We start from the raw sequence: 15,088 nt of genomic DNA, 5'->3' as shown, positions 1-15,088 counted from the left end.
GGCGGGAGCAGTGGCGTGCCTTTCCCTCGGTGCGGCGCTGGTGGGATTTAGGGAAGGTGCGCGCCAAGCTCTTCTGCCGCAATTACACTCGGGGCACCAGCCGACGGAGAAATGCGGCGATAGAGCAGTTGGAACGGGAGGTCTTAGAGCTGGAGAGGCGCCTGGCCGCCAGCCCCGGGGACCCGTCCCTCTGCGGAGCGTGCCGGGAGAAGCGGGAGGAACTTCGAGCCCTCGAGGACCACCGGGCCCGAGGTGCCTTTGTCCGGTCCCGCATCCGCCTCCTTCAGGAGATGGATCGCGGCTCCCGCTTCTTCTACGCCCTGGAGAAAACGAGGGGGGCCAAAAAACACGTCACCTGCCTTCTAGCGGAAGACGGCACCCCCCTCACGGATCCGGAGGAGATGTGTGGGAGGGCCCGTGACTTCTACGCAAACCTTTTCTCCCCGGATCCGACCGATCCTGGCGCTTGCGGGGTGCTCTGGGAGGAACTCCCCACGGTCAGCGTGGGCGACCGAGACCGGCTAGAGCTGCCTCTCACCCTGGCCGAGTTCTCGGACGCCCTCCGTCGCATGCCCACCAATAAATCTCCGGGCATGGACGGGCTGACCGTGGAGTTTTACCGCGCGTTCTGGGACATCCTTGGCCCAGACCTAGTCACTGTCTGGGCTGAGTCCTTGCAGGGCGGGGTCCTCCCTCTCTCGTGCAGACGAGCGGTGCTCGCCTTGCTGCCGAAGAAGGGGGACCTCCGCGACTTACGAAACTGGCGTCCCCTCTCACTCCTTAGCACGGATTATAAAATCGTAGCGAAAGCAATCTCGCTGCGGCTAGGGTCCGTGATGGCGGACGTGATTCACCCAGACCAGACCTATACTGTCCCGGGTCGCAGCATTTTTGACAACCTCTTTTTAGTCCGAGACCTTTTGGAACTCGGGCGGAGAGACGGTCTGTCGTTCGCCCTCCTGTCTCTCGATCAGGAGAAGGCGTTCGATAGGGTAGATCATGGGTACCTCCTGAGCACCCTGCGAGCATTTGGATTCGGACCTCAGTTTGTGAGTTTTCTCCGGGTGCTGTACGCCTCCGCGGAGTGTCTGGTTAGGCTCAACTGGACCCTGACCGAACCGGTCAGCTTCGGGCGAGGGGTGCGGCAGGGGTGTCCCCTCTCAGGCCAGCTGTACGCTCTGGCGATCGAGCCTTTCCTCTGTCTCCTCCGCAGGAGGTTGACGGGGTTGGTGCTGCGGGAGCCGGAGCTGCGGCTGGTCCTGTCGGCGTACGCCGATGACGTCCTCCTCGTGGTCCAGGACCCAGGCGACTTGGCGCGAGTGGAGGCATGCCAAGCCATCTTTTCGGCAGCCTCCTCCGCCCGAGTCAACTGGGTCAAGAGCTCTGGCTTGGCGGTGGGGGGCTGGCGGCAGGTAAGCCCCCTCCCACCCGCGCTTCAGACCATCCGGTGGAGTGCCGGCCCTCTGCTCTATCTCGGCGTTTACCTTTCTGCCACGCACCCTTCTCCGCCGGAGAACTGGCAAAATTTGGAAGGCGGCGTGATTGAGCGGATCAGGAAATGGACGAGGCTACTCCGATGTCTCTCCCTTCGGGGGAGAGCACTGGTGCTTAACCAACTAGTCCTGTCCACGCTCTGGTACCGGCTCAACACCCTAGCCCCGGCCCCGGGTTTCCTGTCCCACCTCCGGAGATTGATTCTGGAGTTCTTTTGGTCAGGATTGCACTGGGCCCCTGTCGGGGTTCTCCACTTGCCCCTGAAGGAAGGAGGGCAGGGCCTGAAGTGTCTGTACACTCAGGTCCGCGTTTTCCGCCTCCAGGCCCTGCAGAGGCTCCTTTATAGTGCAGGTAGTTCGCCGTGGAGCATATTGGCGCATGCCTTTTTACGCCGCTTCCATGGGCTCCGCTATGACCGACAGCTCTTTTATCTTTGCCCGAGAGGTTTTCCGCGAGACCTCTCCGGGCTGCCGGATTTCTACCAGGACCTCCTCCGGGCCTGGAAACTGTTTTCAACGACCAGGTCCGTGGCGGCCATCGTGGGGGCAGATCTCCTCACGGAGCCCCTGCTACACAACCCCCAACTTTGTGTGCAGGCGGCGGAGTCCCGCACGGTGCGCCAGAGGTTGGTCCTGGCGGGAGTTACGAGGGTCGGGGACCTCCTGGACTACGACCGGGGGGACTGGCTGGATCCCCTGACGCTCGCTCGACGCATGGGGCTCTCCAGCCTTCGCACCCCCCGGCGCGTGCTTCAGGAGGTGGAGGCCGCTCTGACCCCCGCCGCTCGGGCTTATGTTAGCCGAGCCTTGTGCGAGGGCGCGCCCCGCCCATCCCTTACCCCAGGCCCGCCGGACCTTTCCATCGGGCCCCTACTCTGTCGATCCCAACACACCCCTCATCCTTTCACTGCGAGCCGGCTGCATGAACTGCAACCGGTCGGTTTTCAAGTTGCATCACGGAAATATCTATATACACTCACGCTCCATACCCTTCATGCCCGCACCCTGGTGTCCCGCCCCGATACAAAGTGGCGAGATCTCTTACCACCTTTGGAGGGTGAGCAACCTCGGTGGGCCAGCCTGTACTCCACCTTGGTCCCGAGGCCCGTCGGGGACATCAGTTGGCGGCTCCTTCACGGGGCTGTGAGCACGGGCGTGTTTTTGACACGTTTTACCTCCCTTCCGGAGACTTGCCCTTTTTGCAACGTGAGGGAAACCCTGGCGCACGTCTATTTAGAGTGTGCCAGATTGCAGCCTCTTTTTCGGCTCCTCACAAATATTCTTTTGCGCTTTTGGCTTCATTTTTCTCCCCACCTCTTTATCTATACACTCCCCATCCGTGGCCCCACCAAGTCGCGGGATCTCCTGGTCAGCCTCCTCCTAGCCTTGGCTAAAACAGCCATTTATAAGACCAGAGAGCGGAGGTTGGCTCATGAGGCGTCCTGCGATTGTGAGGCCGTTTTCCGACTCTCAGTACATTCACGTATCCGGGCGGAGTTCCTCTGGGCAGCGTCCACCGACTCCCTTGACACCTTCGAGGAGCGGTGGGCGCTGTCCGGGGTTCTCTGCTCGGTGACCCCGTCCGGTTCCCTCCGTCTGACCCTCTGATTGAGGGAAAGAGCGAGAGCCGCCAGTCACAGCCGTTAGTTGCTGTGAATACCATCATTACTGTCTTCTAGGAGGGGTCCTATAATACATGGGTGTACCCCCCTCCCTCCCAACCACCCACCCCGCAGCCGTGCCCATCTTGTCGGGCACTCTCAGGAGAGGGAGGGTCGGTGACCCTGGGCGCGGCACTAGGTAACTCGAGAGGGTGGAAGACCACGAGTGTCGAGGAAGCCCCCCCGCTCTAGGCCACCAGGTAACTCAGGAGGGTGGAAGACCACGAGTGTCGAGGAAGCCCCCCCGCTCTGGGCCTGGGCTAACCTGAACACCTCTCCCTCCTGAAAGCTGTTGTGTTATACCTTTTGATTGCGTTGTTTTGTTGCTAAGTTTTTTTTTATCCCTTTGTATTCTTTGTAACTGTTACAAATAAATTTCCTTTCTGTTTCAAAAAAAAAAACCTTCCCTGTTACCTTACCCAGGGAAAAGGGACCTACTTAACCTGGGGCTAATATATCTCTCCTGTAGCCATCCAGCCTGACCCTGTCACAATATCTACTGCTCTTTTTGGAGTTGTTCACCATAACTGTTTGTATAGCTTATACCGGTAGACAGAAACTTTCACACATGAGCAAATTTAGAAGAAGAAAAACCGTACAAACTAAAATTCTCCTTCTGCTGGAGCCAATAGTGAAATCATAATGCCAGGCAAATTCAGAGCTGGTACAATTCCAGTTAGGAAACTCATTCCTGGTGTAATCTGTATTTGGAGGCATTCGGGCCTGCTTCCCCTTTCTTAAATTATGACTGTAAACTACTTGAGGCTGGGACTGACTTTTATGCTGCCTTTGTATAGTGCTTAGTATAGTGGGGCTCAGATCTAGTCGGGACTTCAACTGCAATAGAAGGAAAGAATTTCTGAATTGCCTTGAATGTGACAAATATTTTTTTCTAATTTCTCTCACTTCCATAGGATGTGGCATGTATCTGTTTGCCAATGTTCACTGGCAAGTTATGCGATAGCGTGTTGGGACCATGTGAGTTATCACCTTGCTTAAATAACGCTACTTGTGTAGATCAGCAGCAGAGCTATTATTGCCGGTAAGATAAGAAATTAATTTATTACAGTACTTCATTGGATCACTTCATGATATGCAGCTGATTGCAGAAATAAATCCTGAGTCACAGAGGGCAAAGAAAACTATAAATTTTCATATTTATAACTTTCCCCTCGTTTTTTGGTGCTGTATGATATGAGGTTTAGCAATTTAAAAATGAAATGCCTGAAAAAAAATCCTAAAAGAGATCTAAAGCCATGGAAGAAGTTATAAATTGTTTCATCATGAATTCAGTAAGATAAAATAAATAAATCTTGACACACTGGAGACTAGTGAGACAATTCAATTTCAGAGATACCACTCGTGTTCAATGTGTATGATGATAATATTATCTTTCAAAAGGATAAGATGAGCATGTTCATTCCTAATTCATAGATCTACGTTAGTAGTTCTCAAATGGATCCTTTAAGCAGCATATTAAAAATAGTGCTTTATTTAAATAGGGCTATGATAAAAAAGCATCCATTTGCAAATGACAGACGTGACCCAAATATATGGACCTATAATTCCAGCCATTTTAAATAGCTTTATGGCTATTTTCTCACACCATTAAGAATTACAATTTGTACTCTTCACACTTGCTTGACTTTTATCTGGCTGCCTTAAAGTAGGTTCTGCTGAGCATTATTCAAGTGCAGTAAACAACCTCACAAATTTTGGGTATTCATGAAAGCTGAGAATTAAAAGCTGTGGTACATAAAAGCCTGAAAATATACTATGAATTAACTTAGAATGGGCATGCACATAAAAGATGTATAGTACACAATGCTTTAGTCCATCAGAAAAGATTCACAGCTGAAAAGTTTAAAATATATTTGTGGAGCTTGAATATAACTTTCCAAAAGAGGAAAAGAGCACATAATTGATACATAGTTCTTGGAAGAGCTAGCAAGTTGTGATGAATGGGACACACACTGTGCACATTTGTTCACCAACAGCTAGCATCAAGATGCTGTTTAGAAATCACTATTTCATATACAATCCCTTACACAGTATGCCCATGTTTCTGAATCTGTGTGAATGGATGCTGGAAGCTTACATTTAAAAAAAAATGACTATAAAACTGAATTATTACCAAAATTTAGGTTGCCTGTTTAAAATAATTGTCTCTGTGGTTTCTTATGTGTGTTATGATCAGATTAAAACATGTGACATGAAAAAGCAATTCTGCGTAACATAGACAAAGAAAAATAACAATGAGAGAGGCCCAACAGCTGAAACAATCTCCCTCAAGTGAACTTGTACACTTATATGGGTATAACAGTCACCATCTTGGCCATTACAGTCGAGCTTACATCTGGTACCTCCAGATCTAGAAGCATGAATCTCCACAGACTGAGATAAAGAGCTGCAGCTGGAGTCCATAACAGCCTCACATTCTTTGTGGATTGAGAACAAAGGGGGACAAATAACTCTCTCTCACTAAGTCTTCCTTTGCTTAATGTTTTGTATCTTGTTCCTGCTCTCAGTTTCATGTCCTCTTTCATGGTACCCTCCACTCTTGGAACAAGTAAAGCTTCTGTCTCTCCATCCGTTCTATGAAGGATTCTAGCTATGATTACTGTGTGTCTCTATTTGGTCTATGCTGTATGCTTTTAGACTGTCATTTCTTCAAGACTGGCTTGGTACAGTTCTCTATGGTACAGTGCTGTGTAGTCACAGCAAAAGAAATATATTAAAACAGGAAAAGTAATCATATTTCAAGCAAGAAGATATGGATTCAGTTCACTTCAAGTTTGGGGTGAAGGTTTGGGCTTGTTTACATTTTGTCTGAAGTACTCCATCTATCCTTAGTAATGAATGTCAGACACTCTAGATTATGGTTGTGTTTAGTCACACTACAGAATCCTAGGTGTTCTCATTCAATATATTTGCAAAAAGAAAAGGAGTACTTGTGGCACCTTAGAGACTAACCAATTTATTTGAGCATAAGCTTTCGTGAGCTACAGCTCACTTCATCGGATATATGAAGTGAGCTGTAGCTCACGAAAGCTTATGCTCAAATAAATTGGTTAGTCTCTAAGGTGCCACAAGTACTCCTTTTCTTTTTGCGAATACAGAGTAACACGGCTGTTACTCTGAAACCATTCAATATATTGTTACTACCTATTACACTATTACTTTGTGTAACAAGTAAAATACATGTGATACCCACTTGTCTTACACAAATACACTATTACAATTAATAGCAGACTTGACCCTTTTGTTTCAGTTTTCTGGTTTTTGCTGTCAGTGCTTCATTTAGCTCTACTCACACTCAAGTTGTTTTCTGCCTTTATCCATCACACTCTCAGCTTCTATCAACTTACCCCTTCTTCTCTTGGAAAACAGCTGTTTTCTATTCTAAACATATAACCAAACAGGCTCAATTTAATTTTCTTCACTTCAGCTATGATATATGACTACCTTGTATCCTAATTCCATCCTTTCAGTCTTTATATCACATAGAACTTTACACTAAGAATCTAATAGTAGTATTCTTTCTTAAATGTCAAAATTTAAAGTGAATTCAAATAGTCAGTGAACAAGGGTATCCATCACAATAGATTGTGATTGTTTACTTTGTATCTGCTTCTATTATCCATGTTATCCAGGATAATAAAAAGTCACAAATATAGAAAAGAGTGTTTTGAGAATATTTGTTTCATTACTGCTATCTTTCCAACTTTATGGCCAATTTTCTTCCTGTCTGTTTATTTACACTTCCTTTGTCTCTTATTGGCTTGCCTGTTTGAAAGCCTGCATCACTAGGTAAATTGGGCAAAAAGAGAAATTGCAAAAGGCAGCTTTAAAAATAGGTCTAATTAGTTAACCTATGGCCGTTTTGTAAAATAACTAGGCCAATTATATTGACCTAATGATGCTGTGCAGCTTCTAGGCCAATTAAATTGACCAAGGGAAGCTGTGCAACTCTCACCTGATCTAGGATCATAATTGGAAGCAAATCAATAAAATAAGTTCTATAATAGGACTGTTCTTTGAAAATAAATCTGTTACAAAAAAATAATTGCTGATAAAGGTACACATGACAATCTGCTTCAACCTTAAATGGAATACCTTTCAGTGCTGACAAATTAAAAGGAAGGGAAAAGAGTTCACTGGTTGTTATTTAGACTTCAGCCTTGGATAGTTACCACAGAGTGATATTTACTTTTTTCCTTGTAGTTAGAAGGGAATGTAAGTAGTAACTATGTAGTATGTTATTGAACAAATGGAGTGAATGCACCAACCATTTTACAAACCTCTTTGTAGACACAAACATTAGACGGGAAATCTGGTAAGGACAGACTTCTTTGCCAGAGTTCCAGATCTTGATGTTTGAAATACTGTAATGTGTAATATGGAGGGTCTGTTTGTTTTGATAGTGATGTTTTTGTTTTATTATTGTCAGATTTTTCTGAGGTGAGGGGGAGGTTTTGGACAGGACTTTATTTGGGCAGGCTGCTCTTTTATGTGAAAATCCTACTGAGTTTAATAGAGAAAGATTAACTGCCTTTCAGAATTTTTTAAACCAGCTTATAGAAATCAGTATAGCAGAGTGTTCCTATTAAATTCTCTAGGCTGGTTTTAGAATTCTATAGAAAGGATATATTTCTCTGTTACATTCTATAAGTTAAAAGAAACAGAATGCATTACTAAGTAAGGCCTGGCACTTTTTTTTTTTTTTTAAGTTTGAGAACTAGGAGGAGCTTGATTGTGTCCTCCACCTGTCAGGAGGCACAGCCAAGGAGAAGTGGTGACAAAGATGGCTCTATGGCATATTTACTGTTTCCAGATTCTGGGCTATACAAGGGAGCAAAGTAGCCCCCAGTATAACTCAGAGCAGTTTCCTAACTTCTTCCTATGGATTGCTTTGCAGCTCAGAATTGCAGGAGCATTCTTCATTTCAACCACTCTGTCATTGCCCACATATATTCCCTCCCACCCCTGCCATACTTTGTCACCAGGAGCTGCTGCTAAGCATGTGTATAAATGCTTGCAGGAGTGGATTTGACAGGAATTACATATACATCAAAGGAAGAATATCCCTTTCACCACTTAAGAACGTTTTGATAACCTGGCTTTTATATATTGTACACTGATCATTTGAGCCAGATTCGCAATTCTTAAATATTTACTGGTTCTGCAATATTTGGCTGTCTCTCTTGAACAATGCTAACTTAATATGAATTTAACTCCCATTCTTTTTCAATATGAAAGGGCTTTAAAAAAAAACTGGCAGAAAAGAAAAGATAAGAAAAGAACTTTACCTTACTAGTGACAAGCACTGACGGTGAGCCAGAAGAACTTCACAGAGCTTCCTATGCCATGACAGAGCTAACCATTCCTTCATTGGCAGAACATTGAGCTGACAAACGGACACAGAGCAGAATGCTAGTTTCCTGTTTAAAAGAAAATGTACCATTAGAATTAAACAAATACAACAGCAGTCATGCTTTATCCTCTGCAGAGGCTCCCCACATTTTCTTCAAACTCAGATTTCTCATTATTGACTATTGTTTGCTAATCATCAGTGTGTAATGACTGTGTTCCCTGTTCTAAATCTCATTTTTCATCATTTTCCCCACTATTCAGTAATAGACTCATCCATTCTAAAAGCTTTCCAAATTTGTATATATAGTTTACTGTTAAATATCAGCTTAGCTCAAGGTTTATTTTATATTTAAGTACCCAGAATATATTAAGCTCTGATATAAAAAAAAACTTTTCTTTTAATGAATGTTTTTTTTTTATTCTGTGCAGAAGTGAAAATATCCAGAATCAAACAACCGATTGTTAGTTGCTTGGAAACATGTTTTATATATTGTTTTTTAAATAACGGATAAGGTCTGCTTAGTTACTGGAAGAACATATTTAATCGAGTTTTGGAACCTAATTAAATGCAATTAACTTGAAAATCTGAGTCTTCTAAAATACACTGGTGTATTTGCAGCTGCTTGCCAGGATTCACTGGAAAGAACTGTGAGGAAGCAATTGACTACTGCAGGCTGCTCAGCATCAACTGTCTGAATGAAGGATTGTGTCTCAATATAATTGGAGGATTCAGTGTAAGTAATTTAATATATGGTAAACTAATTCAGTACTTCAAAATATAAAAACTTCAGCCAACCAGAACTTGAAAAGCATTTATTATTCTAGAGAGAGGAGAAACACATATTTATGTGTTTGTTATTTATTTAAATAAATAATTGAAGAAGGAGTAACTTTAATAATATGGATTTTCTTTTACCACTTTTCTACTGGAATTATGTTTTGGGCTGTATCAAGTAAGTGGACTGGACATTATTTTTATTGTAAAAAATATATATAGATATTTGTAATCTAGTGTTGCAAAGCCACACAGATAACAGTCACATTTAATTAGAAATAATCACTTAGTTGAACAACTTTTTTATTATTAGCATTCATTATAAATGTTGTGGTGTAATACTTAAACTGTAGTGTGAAGACATTGTACATAACTTAGATTAAAGCAACAATTCTGTGTGCCTTGATACTGATGAGATTTTCAATTTTACCAAGCTTGTGTTAGGCATAGCTCAGGAGAGGGGAGAGAAAGGTGGCTTTAAGGCACTTTTTCATTACACTTTACCATAGGACCTGAGAAACCTCATTTGGAGCAGATTAGAGTAACCATATATTTTTTTTTCAAATTGGGCAAGTGATGTAAGTTATAGAGGTGTATATGAGGAACAGGGGAGGGAATGTGGTAATGCCCCTCTCCCCAACATCACCTTCAGGGGATGTAGCCCTATGATAGTCTACCAAAAACAGTTGTAGTGGCACCAAACCCCCTGCAGTCAGCAGGCATGGGCCGTCTCTTCTTGGGCACATTGTACACATGTTCGTGGTGATGGAAGCAAATTTTTAAAACTCCAAGTAATACTCGTCTCCTCTCCCATTTCCAACCCCATCTCAACTGTTTCAGACCTACCCTTTTTCCCCACTAACCATCCTTCAAAAAATCCCTCTGCTTGCACATCCTGGAGCCATTCCAAGTCCCTGCGAAGACATGAGCCATGTGTCCGCTAGGAAATTGTGCCAGGTTAAAAAATTGCTTTAGTGCCAGGGTGCCCAACCTACCACCCATGGGCTGTGCATGACCCACCAAAGCTTTTCATGAGGCCTGCGATGGGGCTTGGGCTGTCAGTCCTGAGGTGGAAAATCTGTTTGGCCCACACAAGGTTGTGCTTAGGTTTATGGGCCCTTCTGCGTAATAAGGTTGGGCCCCACTGTGTTGGAGTGTTTTAACTAACATGATGTTGAACAATACTGATGCCCAAATCCTCAGATATTTAAGGTCCTAACTTCCATTGATTTGAGTGGAAGTTAGGAGGATAATACCTTTGAGGATCTTGGCCTTAGTGCTTAATGAACACATGGATAAGTCATGTTTAAAAATATGTTAGCTAAGCTTAACCATAACCAGCCAACACATTTTAAAACATGATAGTCTCTGCCAACACTATGGTTAAAATGTTATTAAACATCAGTAGTAAAAAAATCTGTGAGTTAATACAATTAACATAATGGTAGGGGCTCTGAAGGGTTCACACCTCTCTCACATGAATCACATACTTGAAAAAACACAGCAGCCAAGCTAAGTCACTCTTAGCTTTTAAAAAAAACTTCATTGAGTACACACTATTGAAAATGGCCCCAAAGCACAGAATAGGTGAGTGGGAATCACATATCTAAATCTCCATTCCCTATAATGAGAATCTGTCTTAATCATGATAACAGATTAACAAAACAGAAATATGGGGTCCAGTCTTGTTCCCGCTATAGTAAACAGAGGAAGAAAAAGTGCTCAATGATTTTAAAGGTTTTTGTTTGTTTGTTTTTTGTCTACTGATCAATTTATCTACATACAGAAGGAAGGCAGGAACACAGCTTTTCTCTCCTTTCAACTGTTTATTTCCCGTGTCCGTTTACATCTGGCAATAAAATAAATTACAATATAAGGATTAGAATATAGAAGTAGCTTAATTCATCAAAGTGAATACTATTCATGGTAGAAGTGCAGACATCAAAGTGAATACTAAGCAAATATCAAGAGACAAGAAAAAAAGAAAAAGAAAGCTTTCCTTTTAAAACATATGTAAGCAAACATGTGCCCAAAGATACATGTTTTTATATGACAGTCCTAGAAAATATGCTTTCAGGACCAATATAACAACACAGGGTATATGGAAAGAGAAAATAATGAAACTTTCAAAACAGATACAACTAAATGAGCTGGAAAAACAAAAGGTTGAAATTCTTTGTTTAAACTTTAATGCTTGACAGAAATGACGAAGTTCATGCCTGGAAAACAATATGACATGCCTTGGGGATTGACAGATAATGCTGGTAAGACAAAGTGAGGGAAGTGTGAAGAAGAGGATTAAAGAATTTGGCACAAATTACTGGCATTTCTGTTAAGTGTGCTGAAACATTGTGCTGAAACATTGGTACATGAACACACACAACTGAGGATTAAAAATCCTAGTCCTTTCCTTTGAATATCAGTCTCTGGTGTGGCATCTTTATATCAAAAGTAAGCAGCTGTACATACCAGCTTTCAGGGTTGCTTTCTCTTTGTGTTATCCATAGTCATTTATGAATGCTGTCCAACAATCTTTTGTTTAGGGATTTTCTCAACCTTGCTTCACTTTCTTCTCCAGATGGTATCTATTCATTGGGTAACCCACACACAATATATTATAAAATATATTCATAATAGTAAGAGATAATTTTGATGTGTGCTCATTTACATATATTTTAAAAGCATGGAGGCCTTGTGACACATGCAATCTACAGTATATAGTTGAAAGAAATTATATGTATCTCAAAATAAATCTCTCTGAAGATTATATTTGTTTACTTACACTGCTCTATTACATTAAGTAAAGGGCAGTACTTATCTCTACTGCCTGAGGAGGAGATGAGGAAAGGAATTGTGGCTCTCCAAGAAACTCACAATTTCCTCCATGCTTCTCCAGGACTTGCTACATGTCTACACCAGGAGTAAATGACTTTCCCCTCCTGGCTACCTCAGTTCTGATGGCTGCCATGTAGGCTAAGGCTCTGCTTATTGATGTGGGATGCAATCAGTAAAGAATTAAAGGATGGCAATTTAATAATGCCAGTCAGCATAGTTTTACAAAAAATAGGGCATGTCAAAGTTGGTTTAGTGGGGTTTTGTTTGTTTGTTTGTTGTCTTTTGGATGAGCTTGGTTGTGTTGGCAGGCTGGCCAAAAAAAAATCCGGTTGAAACAGTTTTCAGTTGGAATTTGATGATTCGTTGAACTAGAAACATTTCACAGAACTGGTTCACGTTTGATGATGTTCCAAGAGAAAATTGCATGTTGTGCAGTTTTCAAAACCTGCTTGATTTCTTACCAGCTCAACCATGCACCTCTTTGGCATCCCACATGCAAGACTGCCTCACATTTGGGGATCCCAGGGCTTTCAGAAAACACATCTCCAGGGACACCCACTGAGCAGGCTGCTCCAGAGCTGGAACTCCCTTCCATTTTGGGAATTTTGAAATGTTTGCTTTTCATTCCAAATCAGAACCAAATCAAATTTCAAAATATTGAAATCCTCCAGACAACAGAATTACCTTTCTCTGGTCTGCTCAAGTTTTGAGCTAATATGCTTTGACTTTTGTACGGCATTTGACTTGATGTTCTAATTTAAAATCAAATAAATTCATGAAAAAAATAGCACTGTACAAAATCATTGTAGCCAGTATTTATATGGATTAAAAACTAGTTAACTCATATTAAAAGATATCAAATAGGAATTGTAAATGTGGAATCATCATTCTATGTCGGTATTTCCAGTGGGGTCCCTCAGGGATCTGTCCTTTGTCCCAGTGCTATTCAATATTTTTATCAATTATCTGGAAGAAAATATAAAATCATTGCTGGTAAAATTTGTAGATGACACAAAAATGGACGGAGTGGTAAATAATCACAGCAACATGTCAGTTATGCAGATAGATCTGGACTACTTGGTAAGGTGGGCTAATTTGAACATGCATTTCAATACAGACAAATACAAGGACATACATCTAGGAATAAAGAATATAAGTCACACTTACGAGGTCAGAGCGTATCTTTTGCTAGTCACTGATGATAAGAATGACTTTAAGGTCATGGTAGACAATCAATTGAACTTGAGCTCCCAGTGTGATGTGTAGATTAGAGAGCAAACATGATCCTTGGGTATATAAGCAGAAGAATATCAAGTAGCAGCAGGGAGGTGGAATTACCCGCAAATACAGCACCAGTGAGACCATTACTGGAATACTGTATCCAGTTCTGGTATTTACTGTTATAAAGGATGCAAAGCTCAAAAGAATTCAGAAAAGAAAAACAGGAGTGATTCAAGGTCTGGAAAACATGTCTTATAATGAGAGACTTAAGAAGCTCTATCTTTTTAGTTTATCCAAGAGAAGTTTAAGAGATGACTTGATCACAGGCTACAAGGGGAAGAGATTTCACACAGTGAGATGGCTTTTTGATCTAGCAGAAAAAGGCATAATAAGATACAGTGGTTGGAAACTGAAGCAAGACAAACTCAGGCTAGAAATAAAGCGTAGATTATATGTGAGGGTAATTAACTATGGGACCTAATTAATCTAGGATTGTGATGGTTTCTTCACCACTTGAAGTCTTTACATCAAGATTAGGTATCTTTCTTGAAGATATGCTTTATCTGAAACAGCAGGTATAGGTCTGATACAGAAATTTCTGGGTGAGGTTATGTGCATAGTATGCAAAAGATCAGACTGGATGGTCATAATGATCCCTTCTGGTTTTAAAAAAAAACCTATGAATCTGTGATTCTTATTCCCTGTCTATTCATTTATCACCTGCCTGCTGTGGTTCAGTGTTCAGCCTTACCATAATATATTTTTCTTTTTAATGGACATTATATATGGCACGAGTTCTCAGCCCGAGGGACACAACATCCATGAAGGTTGCAAACCGGTACAGGAAAATCACAAACAGCTTACCTTTGTTTATAGCTAGACTGTAAGAGGGATCCTGAAACTTTTTTCTATTGTAACACAGGGTCACTGTGTGTGGAAAAGGCTGAGAATCACTGCTATATCACATGCCTTAAAAGTAAGATAAAAGCTATTATCTATTTTTGGGGTGGAAGAGAGCTTTAATTTCACTGCAAATGATTATGTGCAGAAATATTCACTGCCTCAAAATATTTGATATGAACCTTGGAACAGCAAATCTGTTGCATCTCTAAAATAGTATTTAATAAGTTGAGCCCTGAAAAGTGTATGAGAGAATGAACTGGGCAAAGATTTTTGCAGATCACTGATGAAGATTGATTTTAGCAGGAACAACAATCAGTCTGTTTCCACAGTACTTTGAGAACTAGAGTGGCTCACTGGTGTTCTTCTGGTGCAAGATAACCAGTGTTTGGGTGATGCTTAGTAATTGTTTTAAGCATCATCCCAACACTGGTCATCTTGCACCAGAAGAAAAGTGAAAGAGGTGGCAGAAAACACAGCCGTTAACTTACTAATCTATTTCATTTTCCACAATACAGTTCCTTACAGTGAAATATCTGAATCAGAAGCAGACCACAGAAAGCAGTGTTCTTAATAGCTTTAGACTTATCTCTGACAAAGTAAAATACTAAAAAAAGTAATCAGTTTAATATTAACACACACATTAAGAAGAGTGCAATGCATGGGATGTACTTTGACAAAAAATTCTTTTAAACATCAACAAGTCTCCTGCATTCTTATAATATTTAGGCACACATGAGCCCATCAGTTTTCAAAGGGAAAATCACAGGAACAGAATATTGAAAGTAATTAATTGTGGGTGGCCAAAAACTTCTGAAGTAATCTCAGCA

The 15,088-nt window shown here is 42.1% G+C and overlaps 1 protein-coding gene across 1 annotated transcript in view; it reads left to right on the top strand.

Annotated features, from left to right (window-relative positions):
• Positions 1-15,088, top strand: part of EYS (eyes shut homolog) — a 1,492,075-nt gene that overhangs the window by 103,410 nt on the left and 1,373,577 nt on the right. The window contains exons 3-4 of the mRNA XM_084624916.1: positions 4,069-4,196; positions 9,147-9,261. Coding sequence (XP_084481042.1) covers positions 4,069-4,196; positions 9,147-9,261 — 243 coding nt within the window. The remainder of the gene's footprint in view (positions 1-4,068; positions 4,197-9,146; positions 9,262-15,088) is intronic.

This window comes from Lepidochelys olivacea (genome assembly GCF_965140295.1).
Source record: "Lepidochelys olivacea isolate rLepOli2 genome assembly, chromosome: 3".
Taxonomy (NCBI): domain Eukaryota; kingdom Metazoa; phylum Chordata; order Testudines; family Cheloniidae; genus Lepidochelys; species Lepidochelys olivacea.
Note: the sequence above shows the minus strand (reverse complement) of the source record. Positions and strands in the feature narration are given on the sequence as shown.